The sequence below is a fragment of the Callospermophilus lateralis genome, chromosome 2 (genome assembly GCF_048772815.1).
Source record: "Callospermophilus lateralis isolate mCalLat2 chromosome 2, mCalLat2.hap1, whole genome shotgun sequence".
Classification (NCBI taxonomy): Eukaryota; Metazoa; Chordata; class Mammalia; order Rodentia; family Sciuridae; genus Callospermophilus; species Callospermophilus lateralis.
Window position 1 is genome coordinate 31614283 of NC_135306.1, and position 23707 is coordinate 31637989.

The 23707-nt window shown below is 32.5% G+C and overlaps 1 protein-coding gene across 1 annotated transcript in view; it reads right to left on the reverse strand.

The window, feature by feature from the left end:
* Stx17 (syntaxin 17) overlaps window positions 1–23707 on the reverse strand; it is a 51449-nt gene that overhangs the window by 23400 nt on the left and 4342 nt on the right. Inside the window, exons 2-3 of the mRNA XM_076845764.2 lie at window positions 20355–20540; window positions 13354–13419 (exon numbers count right to left, since the gene is read on the reverse strand). Coding sequence (XP_076701879.2) covers window positions 13354–13419; window positions 20355–20477 — 189 coding nt within the window. The 5' untranslated portion in view covers window positions 20478–20540. The remainder of the gene's footprint in view (window positions 1–13353; window positions 13420–20354; window positions 20541–23707) is intronic.

Below are 23707 nucleotides of genomic sequence, written 5' to 3' on the forward strand. Positions count from 1 at the left end.
ATAGTTTACTAGCAGTGCTTTTTCTTCCTTTAGAGGTACACAAAATAATAGTGTTTCTTACAACTGATCGTTTCTTGGATTTAATTTGCTCTCTAAGATTCTGTAGAACCTAAGCCAACTGGAGTATAGGCAAGGATCCTAAATCCTGATTAATTAGTACATTAAAAAATTGAAGCAAAATTTAAGTTATAATTTCCTGTAAAGCTGATAATGACCTAAAATAATTTATATTCTAGTAGCATTCATTTTGGAATCTATGCTTCTATCTTTTCTTCCATTCCCTACCTAGCCTTATTCTCAATCTTTTCTTCTTTTCTCCTAAATTCTACTATTATTGTTTTCCACTCTCTTTTCTATTTCTTCTCCCTTTTAAATAGCTTTTTTAAATAAATTAAAATGTAGATAGTTCAAGTGTTCTATATTTCTCCTAGCAAAATCATGAACACATTTCACTTCTACAAATTCCATGGCTAATTTTATTTTTGTGCATCTGTGCTAATTATGGAACTAGGATTGATTCTCTGCAGAGAAGCATCTTTCCAAATGTTGTCTGAAATCTACTGAAGCAGAATCTCTAAGGTGAATCCCAGAAACTGTTCTCAACAAATTCTACATCATTACTACCTTGGAAAAAAAGCAAGACTGACCAAGTTTTCAATAAAGCCAAGTTAATGTTCTTCAGTGAATTACCATAGTAACAATTTCTATTTTTTTCAATTAGGTTCAAAATTTTAACACAAAATCTTTCTTTCTTTCTTTTAAAAAATATTTTTAGTTGTAGATGGACACAATACCTTTATTTTATTTATTTATCTTTTATGTGGTGTTGAGGATCGAATCCAGTGCCTCACACCTTCTAGGCAAGTGTTCTACCGCTGAGCTACAATCCCAGCCCCACAAAATCTTTCTTAATGCTAATATTTTCTTATTCTGGAGAAGAAAATTGTTAAGCCTATTCTACTTACAGTTCTAAAATATGAGTGACTTCTGTTTGTGTCCAAGGTCGTCTCATAACAGAGTACTAAAAAGGAGAGAACCACACAAAGAATCCTGAAGATAATGCAGAGAGGGTCACCAATACATCAGTATTTAGGGTTCATTAAAGATCTGTATTTACCAAAAAACTGACCAGACATTTTATGTGAGTAAAGTGCCCAAAGCTATGGAAAGAACCATCTGAAAAGGTTAAAAGGAATAGTGTTCAGCACTCACTCAAAGATGGAAACTAAACTGGAAAAACTCTTAATTCACAAGGCATTGTGTAAAGTACTCAGAAAGGTTTTGTCTTGGTAGGTAATAAGGAATTTTAAGCACACACTATGCACTACCAAAGGTAAGCTCCAGTTAATTAATCATCAAAGTAAGACCTGAAAGGATCAAATTTATTGTTTCCAATAACTAGTAATTTAACAACATTCCAGAACAAAGCACAAGATGATTTATAGTAACATGAAAACATTCAGCACCTAACAAGGTAAAGAAACCCAAGGTAAAGATTACCAGACATACAGAGAAACAGGAAAACATGACCCACATGAGAATAATCAATGAATCAAAATAGACCTATAATTGACAGATATTAGAATTAGTAGAAATGGATATTAAAGTAATTATTAGAATTGTATTTTATAAGCAGGTACATGCCTGTATCCTAGCACCTAGAGAAGCTCAGGCAGGAGGATCGAAAGTTTGAAGGCAGCTTCGGCAACTTAGCAAGACCTTGTCTCAAAATAAAAAATAAAAAAAGGATTGGGATGTGGCTCAGTGGTAAAGTGCCCTTGGGTTCAATCCCTAGTACCCCCTCCCCACAAAAAGAATTTTATTTCATATGGTCAAAAAGTAAGTAGAGATATGGAAGATATTTAAAGACCCAAATCAAAAATTATAGAGATGAAAACTACAACATGTGATATTGAAAAAAAATACATTGAATGGATCAATGGCAGATTCAATACTGCTGCTGCTGAGATTTTTAGTAACATGAAGGCAAAGCAATACTTTTAAAAATGAAACACAGAAAAAAAGTAAAAAAAACTGAGGAGTGTCAGTAAGCTGTGAGATAACATTAAGCAATAGATATACAACTGGAGATCATGAAGCGGAGGAGGCAGAAAAATATTTGAAGAAGTACTGGTCAAAAAATGTCTGAATTGTATGCAACAATAAATCCGGAGATCCAAGAAGCTCAAGAAATTCAAGCACAAGGCAAATGAAGAAAATGCTACAAGGCCTATCATAATCAGAGTGCCCAAGACCAGTGATAAAGTTAACTCTTAAAAGCAGCAGAGAAAATAGACACATTACATAACAGGGAAACAAAGATAAAAATGAAGCAGATTTCTCATAAGAATGCAACTGAGAAGATAATCAAACAACATCTTTAAAGTAGTGAAAGAAAAATGTCAATGTAGAATTCTATACATGACAAAATTTCATTTAAAAAAGGTGAAACAGTTTTAAGATACATGAAATCTAAAAGAATTCATCATTGTAGAACCACACTCTAAGAAATGTTAAAGGAAATCTTGGGCTGGGGATGTGGCTCAAGTGGTGGTAGTGCGCTCGCCTGGCATGCACGGGGCACTGGGTTTAATCCTCAGCACCACATTAAAAAAAAATTAAAAAGATGTTGTCACTGAAAAATAAATATTAAAAAATTCTCTCTCTCTTTAAAAAAAGGAAATCTTTATGGCAGAAAGAAAACCAAAACAGTTGAAAATATAATAGATCTACACAAAGGCTTTAATAAGCAAATCAGAAATGGAAATGACAAAGGTAAATATATAAGATTTTCTCCTTAATATCTAAATAACTTTAAAAGATAATTGCCTGTTTAAGTATAGTACTTAATAACTAATAATTAACTGTTAAGATAATACTGTTTAAGTATTACAAGGTATATAACATACATAAAATAAAATATATGAGAACAACAGCATGAAGACTGGGAGGGGAGAAATATAAGCATATGTAAGTTTCATAAACAAATGTGAAAAAGTATATAATCCCTTGAAGATAAACTATGATAAGATGTATACTATAAGCCCTTAACTAACCACTATAATAGTAGAGTTACATGCAGCAAGACAAAAAAAGAGACAAAATGGAATAAAATATTGTCTGCTCAAAAGAAAACAGAAAGATTGTTAATCATCAGATAAATGAAAATTAAAGTCAGGAGCTACCACTTCAGACATATTAGAATAGCTGAAATTAAGAAAACTAACAATATCAAGTATTGGCAAGGACATAAAAGAACAGGGTGGGAATATAAAATGGTGCAAACATATTGGAAAACAGTTTGGCAGTTTCTTAAAAAGTAAAATAACAACTACCATATGATCCAGTAATTCCATTCTTAAGCATTTACCCAAGAGCAATGAAATCCTTTGCCATTTAAATATTTCTACCCAAATATTCACAGCAACTTTATTTGTAATAGCCCCAAACTATAAACAAACCAAATGTCCATCAATTTATAAATGTACAAACTATGATATAACCATATGATATTATTTAATAATAAAAATAAATAATGATACACATTACAACATGGATGAATCTCAGAATATTTATGCAAAATGAAAGAAAGCAGATTTTTAGAAAAGATACATATTGTATGATTATATTATATAATATATTGTCTATATTACATAAAATCTAGGAAATCTAGTGTATAATGACAGAAAGCAAGTCAGTGGTTGCCTGAGTATGGAGGGCTGGGGGAGGGCACAGACAGGTGTGGCAGGGAGAGATCAAGAGTGTGTGGGGTTCAAAAAGAGCAAAGGGAAACATTTTGAGGTAACATATATATTATTATCTTGATTGTAGGGATAGTCTCACTGTTATACATGTCAACACTTAAATATTTAAAATGTGTACCTTATTGTATGTCAATTATATAATCAAGAGAGTTGTTTTTAAAAAAGCAGAAAGGAAAATGCAGAACAATATATATTATTTACATATAGTTATATGAACAGAAATGATAAATCTAAATCAGGCAAAAAGATTCCCTTCAGACGAAGGTGGGAGCAAGGGAAATAGAATTAAACAAGGGAACACAGGGTGCTTGGTGGGATTTGTAAAGTTTTCTTCAACAAAAGAAAAGAAAGCAATTGTGGCAAAGCATTCACACCTCTGACATAGCTGGGTGATGACATTATGCAGTGTTTGATATATTATTTTTGTCATTTTCCACATTTTTGTATGTTTGAAGAGTGTGTGTGTGTGTGTGTGTGTGTGTGTGTATGTAATTTTTCAAAAAGGTACCTCAATGTTAAAGTGGATATCAGAACAGCTCCTTATTTTTCTACCAAGTTTGTGAGTTCAGAACCATATACTACAACTACAAAGACAGTAGGTAAAAATCTAATATAATCAGGCCTCTCATATTCTATACAAATTATCTGTACATGCGTGTGTCTGCCTTCTTCTAAACAATATCCTGTTGATTATCATACTCGCCACCAAACTGGTCTTCTTGGTTCCAATCTTGCTCTCTTAGAGTCTATCCCTTTCTTAACAGTCAAGTGATCTTTTAAAGTTAAATCAGGTCATTATCTGTTCAGAACTTTCCCAAAGCCTTCTACCCAACTCTGATTATCACATCCTGCAAAGCCTTCCATGATCTGATCTGGCTGATTTCTCTGACTGCAACTCCTATGCTCTCCTTGCTCACACCAGCCACACAACCTCCTACTACTTCTTGAATATGCCAAGCATCTTCCCACCTCACAAAATTCACACTCATTTTCTCTCTGTCTGGAAATGCCATTCTCCCATGGTTTGTGTCTTTACTTCCTTCTGGGCTTTCCTCAAATGTCACCACCTTCAACAACCACTATTCATATAAAAGTTCCTTACCTTCTATGATTCTTTGTTCCCCTGAATCTGCTTACTTTTCTTCATGGCACTTGTAATCATCTAAAACAAATCTTTCTAAAAAAATAACAAATACTGGCAAGGATGTAGAAAAAGGATAACTATTGTCCATTCTTGGTGGGAATGTAAATCAGTAGTCATAGAAAACAGTATGGAGCTTCCCTCCAAATGAACTACTGGGTATACAGCCAAAGAAAATAAAATCAGTATGTCAAAGAGGTATCTATTTCTATGGTTATTGCAGACTATTCACAGTAGCCAAGTTAAAGAATCAAACTAAGTATTCCTAATGGATGAATGGATAAAGAAAATGTGGAGACACACACACACACACACACACACACACACACACACACACCATCCATGAAATACTCTTCATACTACTTAGCCATAAAAATGAATGAAATTCTGTCACTTGATGAATCTGAAGGACATTATGTAAAACAAGACATACACAGAAGGATAAATATCATATGATCTCAGGGAGAATCTAAAAAGGGTGATTTCATAGCAGTTGAGAGTAGAATAGTGGTAACCAGAGGCTGGGGATGAGTGGGAGAGGTTACATAGTTACAGTTAGATAGGAGGAATAAGTTCTGGTGTACTACTACTGCACAGTAGGCTGACTATAGTTAATAAGAATATACTGTATATCTGAAAACTACTAGAAAAGATGATTTTCAATGCTCTTACCACAAAGAAATGATAAAGGTGATGGAAATGTTAACTATCTTGGTTTGATCATTACACAATGTATTCATGTATCAAAGCATACCCTATGTTCCATAAACATGTACAATTATTATGTCAATTAAAAATAGAAAATTTAAGCGAAAATAAAATCTGTCTCTGCTCTCTGTAATACAAGTTCTATTAGAACAAGAATAGTCTCTCTTCTAACAATCAGGCCAGAAAGGCAGATGTACCAATTTCTCAAAACACAGAAATATCAATATCTAAATCATTCAAGTAAATTTAAAAAAAGAAAGTACATCAACTCAGTATTTAATAAGCTTTTCAGTATGCAAATAGCAAACTGTAAACTATGGCCAAACTTTCAGAACAATAAAGATGACTCTTTATTTCTCTCTAGTTTTAGTTTAATAACTAGCTATGAATTTTTTCCTTTCAGAAATATCTCTAAACTTCTCTCAAGATTAAAAGATATATTCAAATATATACTCATCTATACTGATAATCGTAAAAAGTAATTATTCTAAGTTAATTGAAAATTCTAAAAAATGCTAATTATGTATTTAATGATTAAAAGATGAGTGGCTATGCATATATTTGCCTTCATTAAATATTGATTTAGGATTCCTAATGTGTTTTTACAACATGTAATTTTAAGAGCAAATTGTGTATAGCAGAAAACATTTGGTATCATAATAATTAATTTGATTTCTTTACAAACACAGAATTCAAGTCCACTGGTAAACATTTAAATAACAGAGTAAACACATTCTAGAAATCTGTAATTTATTATTAAGGGCTCCAAAGTTAAAACTATTTAATTAACATAAATATGGACTAGTCTTTATTTGTATTCTCTAATCACTATACTAAGGTATTGATGGTAGTATAATGACTTTACACCTCAATATCAAAAGGTACCAAAAAGAATGGATGAATTAGTATGTGCTAATAATATAATTTAAATTTTATCAAGGAAAGAATGGATGATGAAAATATACATACATATATCTGAACAGCTTAAAAATATTCAACCATGAAAAAGTAAAAAAGAAAAATCAAAGGAGAAAAAGGACTTCATTTATTTAGATATCTAATAAGCACCTAATGTATAGGTGTTAGGTGCAGAACTCAGTTCCTTTCTGCCTAATATTGAAACTATAGATTAAAAAGAAGAAATTAAGATACTACCTTGGAATTAGTTCTCAGTAAGGATTCTCATTAATGCCAACTAGGAACAGTGAGACTATGCCAGATAAACTGGATTCTTTACTACCACTTATTTAGACAAACACTAAATTTCTCAAATTTAGACAAATAACTACATTTGTTTGTTTGTTTGTTTTACTTGAGACAAACACCAAATTCTAATCTTCAGCTCCCTTTTATCTGAAAAATGAGGAAAACAGTCCTTTATCCAGAACCCAGATGGCTGGCACTATATTATTTATTGGTTTCTATAATATATTTGACAATCACATACTGGCTTACATTAACTTTTACTAAAAATTTAAACAATTATTTAAATTAACTTTTTTTGAATTGCCATCTGGACACATTTCTTACAGCAGAAATTGTTATGTAATTATCAGAATCCTCTATTATCAACCAGGATTGTTACTGTATGTTACATATGTGGAGAGGGGAGTGGGGAAGACTGAGCTTTTAAATATATATTTTATACTTGTGTATGACAAGCTCATGAAAATGGAGAAAGTAATGCAACTTTAATGTTTTAAATTAAACAAAAAGCCAACATTTTGTTAGCTGGATCTAGTAGCGAAAAGTGGAAGTATCAAATCAAACTTGTTATTACTAATTCTTTTTATTCACTGAAGATCTACTATATGATAGGGGCTGTATAGGCTTTGGGCACACAAGATGGACAATCCTTACGAAGATTCCAAAACTTAGGGACTATTATGCTAATTTGACAGCTGAGGAAACTGATGTTCAGAGATAGTAAATAACTTGTTCAAGCAAACAGTACTGCATATGATTCAAATGATCAAGAAATTTTTAATTGGGATATAGTATAATGAGATTTTACTTTCAGAAAAATAACATGTAAGGAAACTGATGTTCAGAGATAGTAAATAACTTGTTCAAGCAAACAGTACTGCATATGATTCAAATGATCAAGAAAATTTTAATTGGGATATAGTATAATGAGATTTTACTTTCAGAAAAATAACATGTATAAATAGTATTAAGAATTCTTTTGCAGAGGGAACTGTTGTTTTTTATACAGTCTTTAAAAAAAGATATATTTGAGTAAGCTTATTTATAACCAACTGTTTCTTCCAATAACCAATGAGCCAGATTGAAAAAAAAAAAACACACCAAGAATCAAAGCAAGAAAGAATCAGAAAAATATGGATATTATGAGAAGAAAAATATTACTCAAAAAGTTACCATAAAAAGAAGATACAAAGAGATTATAGAGTAATTATTATAATAGTTTAAGGATAATTGACTCTTAAAAATTAACTATATGTCTATTTATAGGAGCAAAAATTAGCATAATTTAAAATAAAGCCAACACTTTTACACTTGCCCCAAATACAAATACACAAGTGCACACATACATACAACCTAAAATGTAAGGTATCTAAGCATAGATTAATGATACAGTTTGAAACACATAAAATATTGTTTATCTTCTTGATCTCAGGATAGAGGATTTCTTGAACAAGACACCAAAAGCATGAACCATAAAAGACTGAAAAATTAGACCACATTTAATTTAGAAGTACTTTCTCTCAAAAGATACCGTAATGAAATGAAAGGATAGTTCTTAATTACACAAATCCAATAGTGACATAACTTCATGAAATTATTTCTCCAAAAATGACTTTTACACAAACTAGCAAAGAACAAGTCTATACACAAAATTCAGGGTAGATATGAATAAAACTAAGCAAATACCTATTATCTAACAGTACTTTTAATCTCATTATTTTAATGACACACATAAATCTTCCTTGCCAGATGGATGTCAATAATGTAAATATATATGTATATATGTACATAAATATATATTAAATCGGTAAACAAAAATTTTGACCATAGTCAATATCTCAAACAAATCCTGTGATTTTTAATAATATTTAAACAGTGATGATGGTAAGAAATCCAAGTCATAATAATTTCATTAACATTAACATGCTCAGTACCATTCAATAAACACTGAATCTTGCTGAGAACCAGGTGCTGTGGAATATACAAATAGTAGAGATATAGTTCCCTCTCCTTAGGTCTAAAACCTAGTTATCACACAGTAAAATACAGAGAGATAAATCCTATTTATACCTAAATCTCAAATCAAATCTGGTTTTGTCTATTTCCATAACTCTAAGCTACTAGCATCTTATTTCCTTCATCTCTGTGACCTTTTCTAATGACCTCTGGCATTAATTTTTCATTGTATCCCAATATATTCACAATACTGCAGTTATACTAACTTTTTTGAAATGCAAGAGGGTATGCATTCTTTGGAAAAACTGCCTCTAGATTCAGAAACATGGTGCGGGGGGTGAGGGATCGGGGGTCAGGATTTGTGGTGAAAGCCTATAGAAAGTCCAATAGCCTTCATCTAAGCTGTCTCTATAGCTCTGCAAATTAAGGACCTATCTGCCCTAGCAGAAGAGTACAGATTTGTCATTAGAAAACTGAACTAGAACTATCTCTAGACACTAATATTTGACGGTTTTCCCAAGGAAAATGCCAACTTGCCAAAGTACCTTTAAGTAAAGCCTACCAGGAGGCAAGCAAATAGGTTTTTAGTGTCTCAGAAAAATAAAAGAAACTATTACACCCATAGATGAGATGCTATGAAAAAAAAGAGAACATAAAAAAATATCATAATGACAGAAATAAATAACTCAGTGGAAAAAGTTGAAGAAAAAGCTATAGAAATCTCTCGGAAAACAGAAGATAAAGTTAGACATGCAATCTAGAGTTCCCACATTCAGTAGAACAAGTTTTGGCAAACCTTTTCTGTAAAAGGTCGGATAATAAATGCTTAGACTTTGCAGGCCACAGTCTCTGTTGCAACTATACCAGTTTGCCATAATAGCATAAAAACAAAGAAAGAAGTAAACAAATGAGACAATCAGAAGGCCAGATATGCCTATGAGCCACAGTTTGCTGACTCTTAATATAAAATATCTAAAAAAGTAAAATAAAAAAGCAAAGACAGAAAGGCAGGAGAATAAATTATCAAAGAAATTTTCTCAGAACTAAAGAATATGAATTTTTATCGATCAAAAGGATCTAACACAATGCACAAGATCATCAAATTTCAGAAGGTCAGAGATAAGCAGATCACAAAGCTCCCAAAGAGAGGGAGGAAAAAGAGAGGGAAATCAGATGATACCAGCTTTTTAAAGAGTAACACAAAAGAGTTAGAAGGCCTTCAATATTGAAAGAGAATTCCAAATAGAATTCTACATCTAGCAAAGTTATCAGTCACTTAGTAGAGGACTAAAGGCTGTTTTTATACATACCATTCCTTAAATATTTATCTCCTTTGGGCTGGGGATACAGCTCAGTTGGTAGAGTGCTTGCCTCGCATTCACAAGGCCGGGGGTTCAATCCCAGCACCACAAACAAGGAAAAAAAATTACCTCCTAGGCACTGACAAATTACTCAAACAAAACAATGAAGTAAATTAAAAAATGAGGTAGATATGATACACAGGAAAACAGGGACCCAACACAGAGGAACATCTAAGGGAAGTTCCAGAGCAACAGCTGTGCAGCAAGCCTGGAGGGAATACACAGTGCAGCTGGGGGCAGAAGGGCTTCAGCCGGGAGTTGTCAAAATGAAGAAGGAAACTGATATATCTGAGCATATGAAAAACATTTATAAAACGTGACAGTGATGTGGAGCATTTGAAATAAATAGTCACAAATATAGTGAAAGTCAGGCAATTTTTAAAAACAAGGCAATTATTAACTTCCAAAAAAGCAAAGGGCTATACCGTATTTCACTAGTTGATTTGGCAGAAAACAATATCTCAATAATCAAAATAATGAGATACTGAGTACTAATTTCACCAGATTGCAATATATGTAATTTTATACGGAAAAGGGAGGTAGGAGAGTAAAGTGGGAAACTAGAGCTCCACCTACAATGTTAAGAAGTAAAGAGGTAACACCTAATCAGGAAATACCAATCTATACATGGCATTTAGTAATAAAGAGGTAAATACTAGGAAAAAGGGTCAAAAGGTCCACAATGGTTTCTTCCAACTAGGACTTGGAAATGAAGAGCAGGGTACTATAATTATCTCTAATTATATTTGATTATTTGATTTTTAAAACTATGTAATATATTTTTAACAATTAGTTTTAAATAATTTAAACTTATCTTTTTTCTTTTTTGCTTATAAATAGTGCTTTTTAAATTTTTTTATTTATATATAACAGAGGAATGCATTACAATTCTTATTACATATATAGAGCACAACTTTTCATATCTCTGGTTGTATACATAGTATATTCACACCAATTTGTGTCTTCATACATGGACTCTGGGTAATAATGATCATCACATTCAACCATCATTAATTACCCCCTGCCTCTTCCCTTCCCCTCCCACCCCTCTGCCCTATCTAGAGTTCATCTATTCTTCCCATGCTCCCTCTCCTTATCCCACTATGAATCAACTTCCTTATATCAAAGAAAACATTCAGCATTTGGTTTTTTGGGATTGGCTAACTTCACTTAGCAGTTTCTTCTCTAACTTAATCCATTTACCTACAAATGCCATGATTTTATTCTCTTTTATTGCTGAGTAATATTCCATTGTGTATATATGCCACATTTTTTAATCCATTCATCTACTGAAGGGCATCTAGGTTGGTTCCACAATTTAGCTATTGTGAATTGTGTTGCTAGAATATTGATGTGACTGTGACCCTGTAGTATGCTGTTTTTAAGTCCTTTGGGTACAGACTGAGGAGAGGGATAGCTGGGTCAAATTGTGGTTCCATTCCCAATTTTCCAAGAAATCTCCATACTGCTTTCCATATTGGCTGCACCAATTTGCAGTCCCACCAGCAGTGTATGAGTGTACCTTTTTCCCCTCATCCTCGCCAACACTTATTGTTGTTTGTCTTCATAATAGCTGTCATTCTGACTGGAGTGAGATGAAATCTTAGAGTGGTGTTGATTTGTATCTCTCTAATTGCTAGTGTTGATGAACATTTTTTCATGTATTTGTTGATTGATTGTACATCATCTTCTGAGAAGTGTCTCTTCAGGTCCCTGGCCCAATTATTGATTGGATTATTTGGTTTTTTGGTATCTAGTTTTTTGAGTTCTTTATATACCCTAGTGATTAGTGCTCTATCTGATGTGTGAGGGGTAAAGATTTGCTCCTAAGATGTAGGCTCTCTATTCACCTCACAGATTGTTTCTTTTGCTGAGAAGAAACTTTTTAGTTTGAGTCCATCCCATTTATTGATTCTTGATATTAATTCTTGTGCCACAGGAATCTTATTAAGGAAGTTGGGGCCTAATCCCACATGGTGGAGATTAGGGCCTACTTTTTCTTCTATTAGATGGAGAGTCTCTGGTTTAATTCTTAGGTCCTTGATCCACTCTGAGTTGAGTTTTGTACATGGTGAGAGATAGGGGTTTAATTTTGTTTTGTTGCATATGGATTTCCAGTTTTCCCAGCACCATTTGTTGAAGAGTCTATCTTTTCTCCAATGCATGTTCTTGGCACCTTTGTCTAATATAAGATAATTTTTCAAAAGCAAATAACTAAGTTAGGCACAGTGGCACAGGCCTTAAATCCCAGCAGCTGGGGAGGCTGAGGCAGGAAGATCTTGAGTTCAAAGCCAGCCTCAGCAACTTAGTCCTGAAAAGCAACTCATTGAGATCTTGTCTCTAAAATACAAAAAAGGACTGGGGATGTGGCTCAGTGGTTAAGTGCTCCTGGGTACTATCCTCGGTACCAAAAAAAAAAGTAACTAAAAAGAGTATTTGCAATACATATTATATAGAATAAATATATATTTTAAATTATAAGGTAATCTTATCAAAGATGTCAGCATATAATAATTGCAAACAACATAAACAGACAATTAAGAAATATTATTGCCCAAGACATATGTGAAAAAACCTTCACCTATCAAAGCAATTAAAAAAAAAAAGTAGCACTATCTTAACCTACCAATTTAGCAAAAGGTTTTTGGAAAAATGTATTGATTGGGAGAGTAAGGTAATGTATCAATTCTGTAGAAAAATTTGATAATATGAAATAAAATTTTAAAAATATGTATGATATATGATTCAGAAAGTCCTACTAAAAAATGTATCCTTAAGGACATAATAACAAATACATTAAGAGGATTCAGGCACAGATGAATATACACCTACCACCCCAATACAAAAATTCCAAAGATTTTGAGGATCAACATAAGTTATATGTAGAAAATTCCACACCAATTCCACACCTGGCCTCATGTGACAGGTTGCAGTCAGAACACAGGTACAGTAAAAAAAAAAATTGTACATTATTACCTTCTGGCTATATGGTAAAGGTGTATATGAAACAGAAAATAAATTTCTTATTTAGGGTTGGGTGTCACCCCCAAGATAACAAATTACACACATGCAAATATTCTAAAAACCCCAAAAATCTGAAATCTAAAACTCTTTTTGGTCTTAGCATTCTGGACACTCAGCCTGCATTATTTTAGCAAAACTTTTCCAAGACTGCCTTTTTCACATTGATTTACCAGAAATAATATTATAGCCTTACCTGAACTGTACGTCCTGCATTGATATGCTCTTCATGCAACTTGTCCCAGATTCTGCACCGTTGATACTACATAAAAGAGAGGAAAAAGTACTAAATTTTTCATCACTAAAGGATTATTTAATTGTCATGTTACCACAAAAATCCCTCAAAGTTAAATATATCAGTTAGAGAAGATAGTGATTTGGTGGTAGTAGTTAACTTTCCAAAGACCATATAAGTAGGAAGTTTTTGATAATATTACATACAAAGGAAATAATAAAAGAAACAAAAGATAAACAGATCTAGGTTATTTAATTTTATAGAAAAAATATCTATTTTTGTCAATATTGTAAACACTTTTGGAGATGGAAAATATAAAGAAAGAAAATGTAAGAGAATGTGAAAAATAAAAAGATTAACCCCATTCCTTATACATTCTTGTTTTGTACTATGAATTTTAAATGTTTGTCAGTACAAAATATTGAAAATTAAAATCTGAATTTGAAAAAAAGTAACATCAAGACTGCAGACTAGATAGTAAACAAAAACGAGATTAAAGATGTAACATATGTGTTTCAATTTTTACCAAAGCAATATTTAGCTTTCAGAATATCATCCAAGAAACTTCATAAGCATAATAATGAAAATTTTTTCATTTGACAAGAACCAGAGGAAAATGTAATAACATTATAGAAAAGCATTTATATAGCATATAAACATCAATACCAAATATCACATATGATGTTTGGTTGAAATAAAAGATTCAAAAAATTAAAATGTTAGGAGAAGTGACTAATGACATTAAAGACATTTTTGATATATTCTACACTGAAACAGAATCAACTTAGCAATGATTTGAAAAGAGAAAAAATGAAAATACCCCATACATGCATGAAAGACATAATAAATCATGAGAGCACTGAAAATTTTTTCTAGGACATTTTTATATTCTTTGTTCTTCATATTCTTTAAATTTGGTAGTGAATGATGCAGTAAAATAAACTCTTGATATTTGTAAGATTTTTATATTGTCTAAAAACTAAATACTAATGGTTAAACTTAATATATATATTAAGCTTAATATATATTCATAAATATCATCAAAACACTTTCATTTATAAGAAAAGTATCAGGTCCAGTATAAATGCTCTTTTTTAGGTAGTGTTATAGTATTTTTTTTATTCCTTCTTCTTCTTGTTACCCTGTGAGCTTATTCATACTATTCTCTATCTTGCTCAGCCTCTCCTTGCTTTCCCTTAAACACACTAGATTCTCTCCTTTCTTAAGTCCTTTGCTGTAGCTGTTCCTTCTGTTCAAATGATCTCCCAAGTTATTCACTAGACTAATTCTTTCATGATTTTCATGTGCTTTCTCAAATCTTACCCTCTCAATAAGGCCTATCATGATCCTCTTACTTAATATTCCAACCTGCTCCTTCAACTAAGTTTGAGAAAAGAAACCAAAGATATACTTTTGGGAATAAACCATTTTGAAATTTATTACTGATCACTAATTTGTCATAATATTTTAAGAAAAATTAACATTAAAGAATCAGAATTGAACATTTGTAGAGGCCAATGGCTAGAATTCATGGAGGAGAATACCAGAGAGGAGAGAACTGCATGTGAGAAGAAAACTGAGAGGACTACTCTGAGAGAGAACATCAGAGATATGCAGGGTTTTCCTTTTGAGTCTTCAGCTGGGTACTGATTAGCACATGCATGTGAAGAAAGAACCTGAAGTCAGAAGAAGAACCACTGAAAAGAAACCAGTAGAATACTTCCTAATGGTCACAAAAGGCCAGAAACATTTTATGTGACCACAAGAAAGAATGGGAAAACCATCAAATACACTAGGTATCAGGTAGACTATTTCAAAGTATTGTCAATGTGGGGAAAAATTAACCCTGAACTCAAGGCTGTTGTGGTCATACACAAGAAAGCTTTAAAGAAAGCCTCCAAATAATCAAAGTGTTCCCAAGTAACTTACCTGAGACACTCAACTGTGACTCAAAACAAAGTTCTAATATATTTAAAATAATTCATCACTATTTAGTACACAATAAATGTCACAATGTCTGGCATGCAATAAACAATCACCATGTGTGTAAAAAGGCAGAATAATATGATCTATAATGAGAAAATCCAATCAATAGAAACAGACCCAGACATGATAAAATTGATGGAATTAATAGACAAAGATATTAAAAAGGGTCATTATGATGCATTCCATGTATTCTAGAATTAGAAGAAAATATAAGGATACTGAGACATAAATTCTAACTCTAGGAATTCACTTTAAAATAGTGAATTCCTAGAGTCAGAAAACAACATCTGAGGGGATGGGGTTGTGGCTCAGTGGTAGAGTGCTTGCCTCACATGTGTGAAGCACTGGGTTCAATTCTCAGCACCACATATAAATAAAAAATAAAATAAAGGTCCATCAACATTAAAAAATATTTTTTAAAAAAATCTGAAATGTAAAATGCACTGAATGGAATTAAAGCAGATAAAACAATGTAGAAGGAAAGATTAGTAAACTTGACATAACAATATAAACTATACAAAATGAAACACAGAAAGTAAAAATGGGTCTGATAAATGAACAGAGAATCAATGAGTCATGGGCCAAAGAAAAACAATACACTCTCCATATAGTTAAATTTCATGAGAAGAAGGAGAGAAAGGGCAGTAAACAATTAAAAAAAATTAATGGCCAAAGTTTTCCCAAATTTGATAAAAAACATAAACCCAAAGATACAAGAAGCTCAAACAAATGAAACAGAAAGGAAAATCCATTGATGCATATATTATAAAACTACTTAAAAGTGATAAAGGAAAAAAATCTTTAAAGCAGCTAGAGTACAGAAGTACAGAAGAACATGATGGTGGAATGTGATGGACATTATTATCCAAAGTACATGTATAAAGACTTGAATTGGTGTGAATATACTTTGTATACAACCAGAGATATGAAAAATTGTGCTATATATGTATAACATGAATTGAAATGCATTCCACTGTCATATATAAATAAAAATAATAATTTTAAAAAAACAAAGAATGACAGAGACTTCTCATGAGAAGCAATGCAATCCAGTAATTCAACAACTAAATAGAGAAATTGATTTTCAATGTAATTATAAATTAACAAATAAATATGAAGAAAAAAATTGCACAGATAAATAAATAACAAGTAAGACTGATTATGTATGGTTTTGTACCATTTAGTTCAGTTTTCATGCTGCTTAAATAGTATAATCCATGCCACCCATTTCCACACATAATTATACATTACCTCATCATTTTTTAATATTTCTAATCTTATTTCTTTAACTGGACTGCAAACTTCTTGAGAACTAAAAATCTATTTTTACATATCCTTCAATGCTAACAATCTAAGAACAACAAACAACAAACACCAATAAATACTTATGAAAAGCTAACATTTATTTCCTGTAATAAATAATTTTCCTTTTCATTACACCTGGCAGCTTGAATACAAACATTCATCTCTGCTCTTTTTTGAAACCCCATTAAATGAGGAAAAGGAACTTTAAAAGGTATAAATTAACATGAATAATGAGAATACAATGGAAAACATCAAATGACAAGAAATTTTAACAAAGAATTGGAAGCCAGAAAGAATACAGACATGCTGCAACTGATTCAGCAGGTCCGAGAAAGCTGGAACTTCAGCCTGCAGAAGTAGAGGACTCTGTGGGAAAGAGACACTGAGAACAGGCCAAAAGCATTGCTCTCCTCCAGGAGGGCTATGAACCAGAGATACCAGCTACCAAGTCACCAGTGGAAGTATGTAGTGGGGCACAAAGCAGAAGCTTTGGTTGAAAGTTTATGTAAGGAGCAGGTTGTTTACCAGATCCGCTCTCTGCTTACCCATGAAATTTATACTATGTATACCCCTTCAACTTTTCCACCCCCACCTCCACCACAACCATCACTTCTGATAAAATAAACAGCCCCAACAACAAGGACTAGACGCTGTCTGCATCCTGAGTAGCTACAGACACTGGCATCTGGAGGCTCCCCATCAAAATAGATCTTCAGTTGTTCACCTCTCTAGACAAGGTCCCCACTACTATCTTGCTATTCAACTACCCACGCAGAAACATACATACACCTGTACCTTCTGATTAGCACTCTTAAAAATCAACAGCCAGCAAAGGAGACCTATAATATTATAGAAGGAAAGGAAGGAAGGAAGAAAGGAGGAAAGAACTCATTCAGGAAAAACAAAGAAACAGAAGAAGACTTGAAAAATAATACCACTATAGAAAGATGATATGATACTGGATCCATGAAACAAGGATTCTTTTGAAAAGTTGAGAGTATTTGGGTGTGTACAGGTACATAAGCACATTGAGAGAGAAAAAACACACACATACACATACACAGTAATGTGTATTTCCAGTAGCTCTATTTAAGCTGGAACGTGGATGTAATAGCCGGTGCTATAGTAGACATTTGACATACAGGACAGAACAAGTTAAGATGGAGAACAAGATAAAAAGAGCTTGGGTCTTTCATGACCACTGAGCTGCCATTGCAGGCCTGGACTGCCTCCATTACCATGAGATAGTAAAGACCAAAACAAAACAAAAAAAGCACAAAATCTCTACCATTTTTTATACTATTTGGAGGTTTTCTTTCACTTGATCTTTACCATATCCTAACTAATACATGCTAACTAATACTGTGTATGTGCTACAAATTAAAATTTTCCCCAAATCCCTACAATACAAAACAAAGAACGTTATGTTCCAAGCTTACTATCTTGTCATCCCTATTAACTATGCTCAAGTCTATCTTACATTAGCCAAGCAAACTGAGTGTTAACACTTCGCATTTCAGGATTACATGTTAATAAAATTTATCATGTATAATAAAATGAAATGCTGAAGGACCTATGGAATACAGCTCCAGGTGTCCACAGCACACTACTCTCATTGTTTTCAGATGTTGCAGAATCACGCCACTAAGGCTTACCTTCAATTTCCCTTCAGTCTGACTTTCTTCTTTTAAATTCATATTGGATGACTGATGGCCAGCATAATAAATATTTTATCTTTCTACACCTTTCTCCCAAGAAGAATATGGCTTTTTTGAAGTGAGGCACTGTCAGACACCTGGAGTCCAAAATTAGTTCTTAATTCTTTTGTCCAGAGCACTGCAGCTTTCAAATGTTTTTACACTGCCATAACATAACCGTTAAAATAAACTAGTCAATCCTATACAAAATGTTACTTTCTTATTAAACTAGAAGTCCTACAGATAGTAGAATGATCAAGGATATAAAACAAAGCCTAGATCAGTATGAATTTAGCTGCTTGACTTAAGATAATATCACTTATAATTATTCTAATAATGTCTGAAATTTTCACAGAAAGTAAAAATTTCACAAAACACTAATAGTAAATGTTTGGGCAAAGAGGGATCAATGTAACTAACCTGGAATAATTTTCTGATGACACATGGCACAATTAGTGAAATCAACAAGAGACCCATTCCTATCTCAACTACCTTTCTCCCAGGATTCTGCCTTTGCCATTGATGATGACTGATTTGGTCATTCAAGTGGCTAGGATCTGAGATAATGACAGGAGGCATTTTTTATAGAATAAATATAAGAAAAGAGAACTCTAAGACATGTCAAAGCTCAAAGGTAATTATGACAATTAAAGGAAGAAATGGCCTTAAATACACCATAATCCACCTGTTTCTACCTTTCAGAATCAATTCATTTGCTAAATTTCCATATTCTTTGTAACTGAGCACTTCAGTATGAGGTCAGGACTTTGAAACACATATCAAACGTTCTACATGGAGATGATCAATCAAAAGTAAACAAGTCTATTTATATATTATAGTGCTAAAAGAACCAGGCCTTCTTCTTAAGCTAAGCATGGAACCCTTTAATTTGTTTCCATTCATGACAAGAATAACCAGTTTACCAGACAACTACTTCACCATCCTTAAAAGTCATGGCATCACCTATTGCTTATGAGTAAAGAAGAAAGAAATTAAGGAATGACAAAATACTGACCCTGAATTCTAGAGACAGTTTCATATTTGCATTGAAATTTCCATTTAGTATTTCTGGCACTTATTTTCTGTATTTTTAAAAGAACTGTAGTACTTGGAAGATACATGGCATCCATGGTAGAAAAAGCTGACATTTTTCTGGTATAAACTGCTCAATTGAAGGCAATGAAGAGTGTTGATATGTCAAGGCCTAATGACCAGATATTCCAACCCAACCAAAAAATCAAAAGAAAACCACCAGTGGAGAATTCTAATTTTAAACTTATACTGGTAGAGTTCCTTTTGAAAGAACAAATGTCACTGGACTATCCCATAGCAAATAGGAGATCATAATCTGCCAAGTCAATACTCAGTGCTCAGTAAACTTGATGTTGACATAAATTCCAAAATCCATCCACCAGACCCTGGCCAGTGTAAATTCTATGCAATCTCCACCATAGTTCCTGAGACTAATCTATCTTCCTTCTATTTCCTCAAAAGATATAAACAGCATGTACCAAGTTGAGGCTTTCCTCAAGTAAGGAAATTCCCTTATGTCACACAATTGATTTACTTCTTTAATATATCTGTACCTGAAAAGGATAGGAGTTAGACTGATAACACCCTCAAGGTTCAAAAAAACTTGCCACGGACTGAATGAAGTTAAACAGGTCCATTATCCAAAGTTCCCCTCCTTCACATTATGGTGCATTATTTTTATTTAATTACTAACTGCCTAACACCTCCACATGTACAATTAAAAAGGCATAGAATCTGTTCCTACACCACTTCCTTAGAAAAAGAAATATATTTGTAGAACAGAAACACCAGCTTAAAAAATGAATAATGTTACTAAATCATTAGGAGTTAGGTATTTTAACAAAGCCTTTTGTCAAATATTCTTAATTTAGCTGAAAAAATGCAACAAATATAAATCATATTATGTAACAATTTCTTGTGGTAGAAAATGAAAAAGCTTACCTTCTCAATATTAATTTGGTGCTTTCTTAACCTCTCCAGGTCTGTTGGGATGACTATCTTGGTGAATTTCTGGATAGCTGGTTCAAGACGGCGTAATTTCACTTTTTCTTCATCTTCAGACATCCTAGAGAAATGTTGTGTCACTTTCACTTGCAGCAACTGTCTTCTCCACTCATATAGAAAAACCTAAAAGGGAAAAATTTCTTAAGAATGTTTTTCAATCAGTTTTCATTATGTTTAAATCGACAGGTAGATTTATAATTTATCCTAAATATGTATTCAACTTAATGCTGAACTTGAGTTGACTTGTTTTTTCTTTATGAAACCATGCATTTCAAAATCTTTTTCTCTTTATGACAGTTGTATATATTCTCTCTAGAAGGTTTATAATGAAATCTAACTAAAAGAAGACATTAAATGAAACTAACAATGATCTCTTCATTTTTACTTAACTACTATACATTTCAGTGTATGTCTCGTCTCTCCAAGCCTTTTTCTATGTAAATATATTTTATAAAAAGGAGTATGCAGTGCAAGTTTCATGCCCTGAAATATCCTGGACCTTGAATAACCTTTTTAAAAAGGAGTCAAACAGTGAAACTTTTTTTTTCACAATACCTTTATTTTATTTGTTTATTTTTATGTGGTATAGGGGATCGAACCCAGTGCCTCACACGTTAGGCAAGCGCTCTACCACTGAGCCACAACCCCAGCCCAAATGGTGAAACTTGAAGGAAAAAATTCATTCTAATATTTCTGCTTGTATCAAAATGTGCTTCTAATGTCATCAAAATTTAAGTATGTAATTATATATTTCAAATATATTAACATGCATAACTCTTCCCAGGGAGGTCCTTTAGATCTACACTACCCATTCTGACAAAGTGATTAATATTGATAGCAACTGACTCAAATAATAAGTGACAGAATTGTATTAAGAATTAGGTTTCCTGACACTACAATGAGAGGCTTTTTCTATTTCATCATTTTTCTATCATACCCAGGAAGTCCAAGGGCCAGGATAGGAGAGGGAAGGGGCTAGAAGTGAGCAGGCTCCAGAAGCTAAGCCTTGTTTCAGCTGCAGAAAATTTATTTACATCTATTTTATAAATTGGAGCTTATCACATCTTATGTGAATTAATGGATTCCATTGCTTAGCCAAACTTGAAAACCACTATTGTACATCATACTTACATGCCATCTCAATAGACACAACCTTTCCCATATTTAAAAAAAAAAAAAAAAAAAAAAAAAATATATATATATATATATATATATATATATATTTATTTCTTAAGCTGACAAGGTTAATACCATTGGCTTATGGTGTCAGCCCAGGGTTCGAAGAGACAGGAGTTCACATTTAGATGTTGTGCATCCCTGTTATCTTTAGAGTCCATTGCTTTCAAGAGATCTATTACCCCCCCCCCCCGCCAAACATCAAGAGCTACTACTCTAAATAATGTCTATTTTTCTTCTTTCTTTCACAGCTGAAAAATCTTCAAGTGTTGGTTATAAAAACTGCCTTCACTGCCTATCCACTAGTAATTTGGTTCTTATGTCTGACACAAGTTTTTAAAAAGAAAATTTCCAAACACCAGAAACAAAGAGGGCGAAATTGCTGCAGTAGTGAATGAGAAGTGGGAACATAAAATTAATTGTCAAAACAGAGAGTCTACAAATCCAATAAAATAGGAAAATTTATAGCTAAGAGACAAGAAATAAAACCTCAAAAGATGGATTAAACAGTAAACTATATAGCTAAAAAAAGAAGTATTGGTTGAAAGATATCACTTAGAACATAGATGAATAAAAAGATGAAGAGATTTTAAAAAGAAGATAATGGACATAAAGGATAAAATGACAGGATCAAGAACAAATAGGGAATAGAGAAAAGAATGAAAATAAGTTATTCAAAGAGAACATGCAGAGAATCAAAATTGTAAGACCTCAAACTGGAAAAACACATTAGCCCAAGTAGTATAAATAAAAAACAAACATACCTAAACATACAGAAAGGAAACTGAAGAATACCAAGGATAAAGAAAAAAATCTTAAAAGAAAACTAGAGATATAAGACAGATGAATGTAAACAACAGAAGCAGAAACTTTTTTATCAAAGTAACATATCAAAAGATAGGAATATCTCCAAAGTACTGAGGAAGCTGGTATATACCTAGATAAATTATCATTCACAGTGAAGGCAAAATAATCATTTTCAGACATACAGAGACAGAGTTTATTACAAAACCCCTCATTAAAAGAATTACTAAAGCCATATTTTTTTAGAAATATTTTTTAGTTGTAGTTGGACACAATATTTTTATTTTATTTATTTATTTTGATGTGGTGCTGAGGATTGAACCCACGGTCTTGCACATGCTATGTGAGCGCTCTACCACTGAGCCAGAACTCCAGCCCACTTAAAGCCATATTTTAAAAATAAAGAAAACAAACTCAAAGGAGTAGAATGGCAAGAAGCATTGAATATAATAAATTAGTACTGGATATAATAAATGAGTGGCTAAAAGCAGAAATGATTTATTCTGAATAACATGATTAAATATAAGAAAAATATTCCCATGTGAATAATTTCCTATTATATGACTTTGTATAGCAGCAAAGTATCATCATATGTATGTGATTCATAATGTAATCATATTGTTAGCTACTTAGTTTCCCAATTTTCCACTATTATAAAGAATACAGTAATTATTCTCTCTACATATAGATTCATACTGGCACCTATAATTATTTCTTTAAAAAATACCTAATAGAAATATTAGGAAGACACATTTTTTAAACATTATTTATTTTTTTCATAGTTCTGGAGGCCAAAAGTCCAAGCTCAGGTTGCCAATGTGGCTTTTTCTGATGAGGGCTCTTGGAAGACACATTTTAAAAGTACATTTACACACATTTTCCCAAATGTCCCAACGAAGATTGTGTCCATTTGCATTTCCACCAGCAACATATCACAATGTCCATTTATCCACATTCCAACCAATTCACTTGGTACTTCCCTTCTTCTTAGATATCTTAGATATTTAATTGGTGGGGAAAAATAAGTGTCTCACATTGCTTTAGTTTGCATTCATTAAATTACTAATAGAATTGATTCATTAGCCATTTGCATTTCTTCTTCTGTGATTTACCTGTTCATGTTATGCATCTGTTTTACTACAGAGAATGTCTATTTATTATTAACTTATAAAAGTCTATTATATGCCAAATATATAGATTATTTGTCTAATGTTAACATTTCCCAGTTTATTAGGTTGCCTTTTGTGCTTTCTTCTACTGTGCAGATTATGTACTATAGGAAAATATCTTGAGGTCTACTATCATTCCTA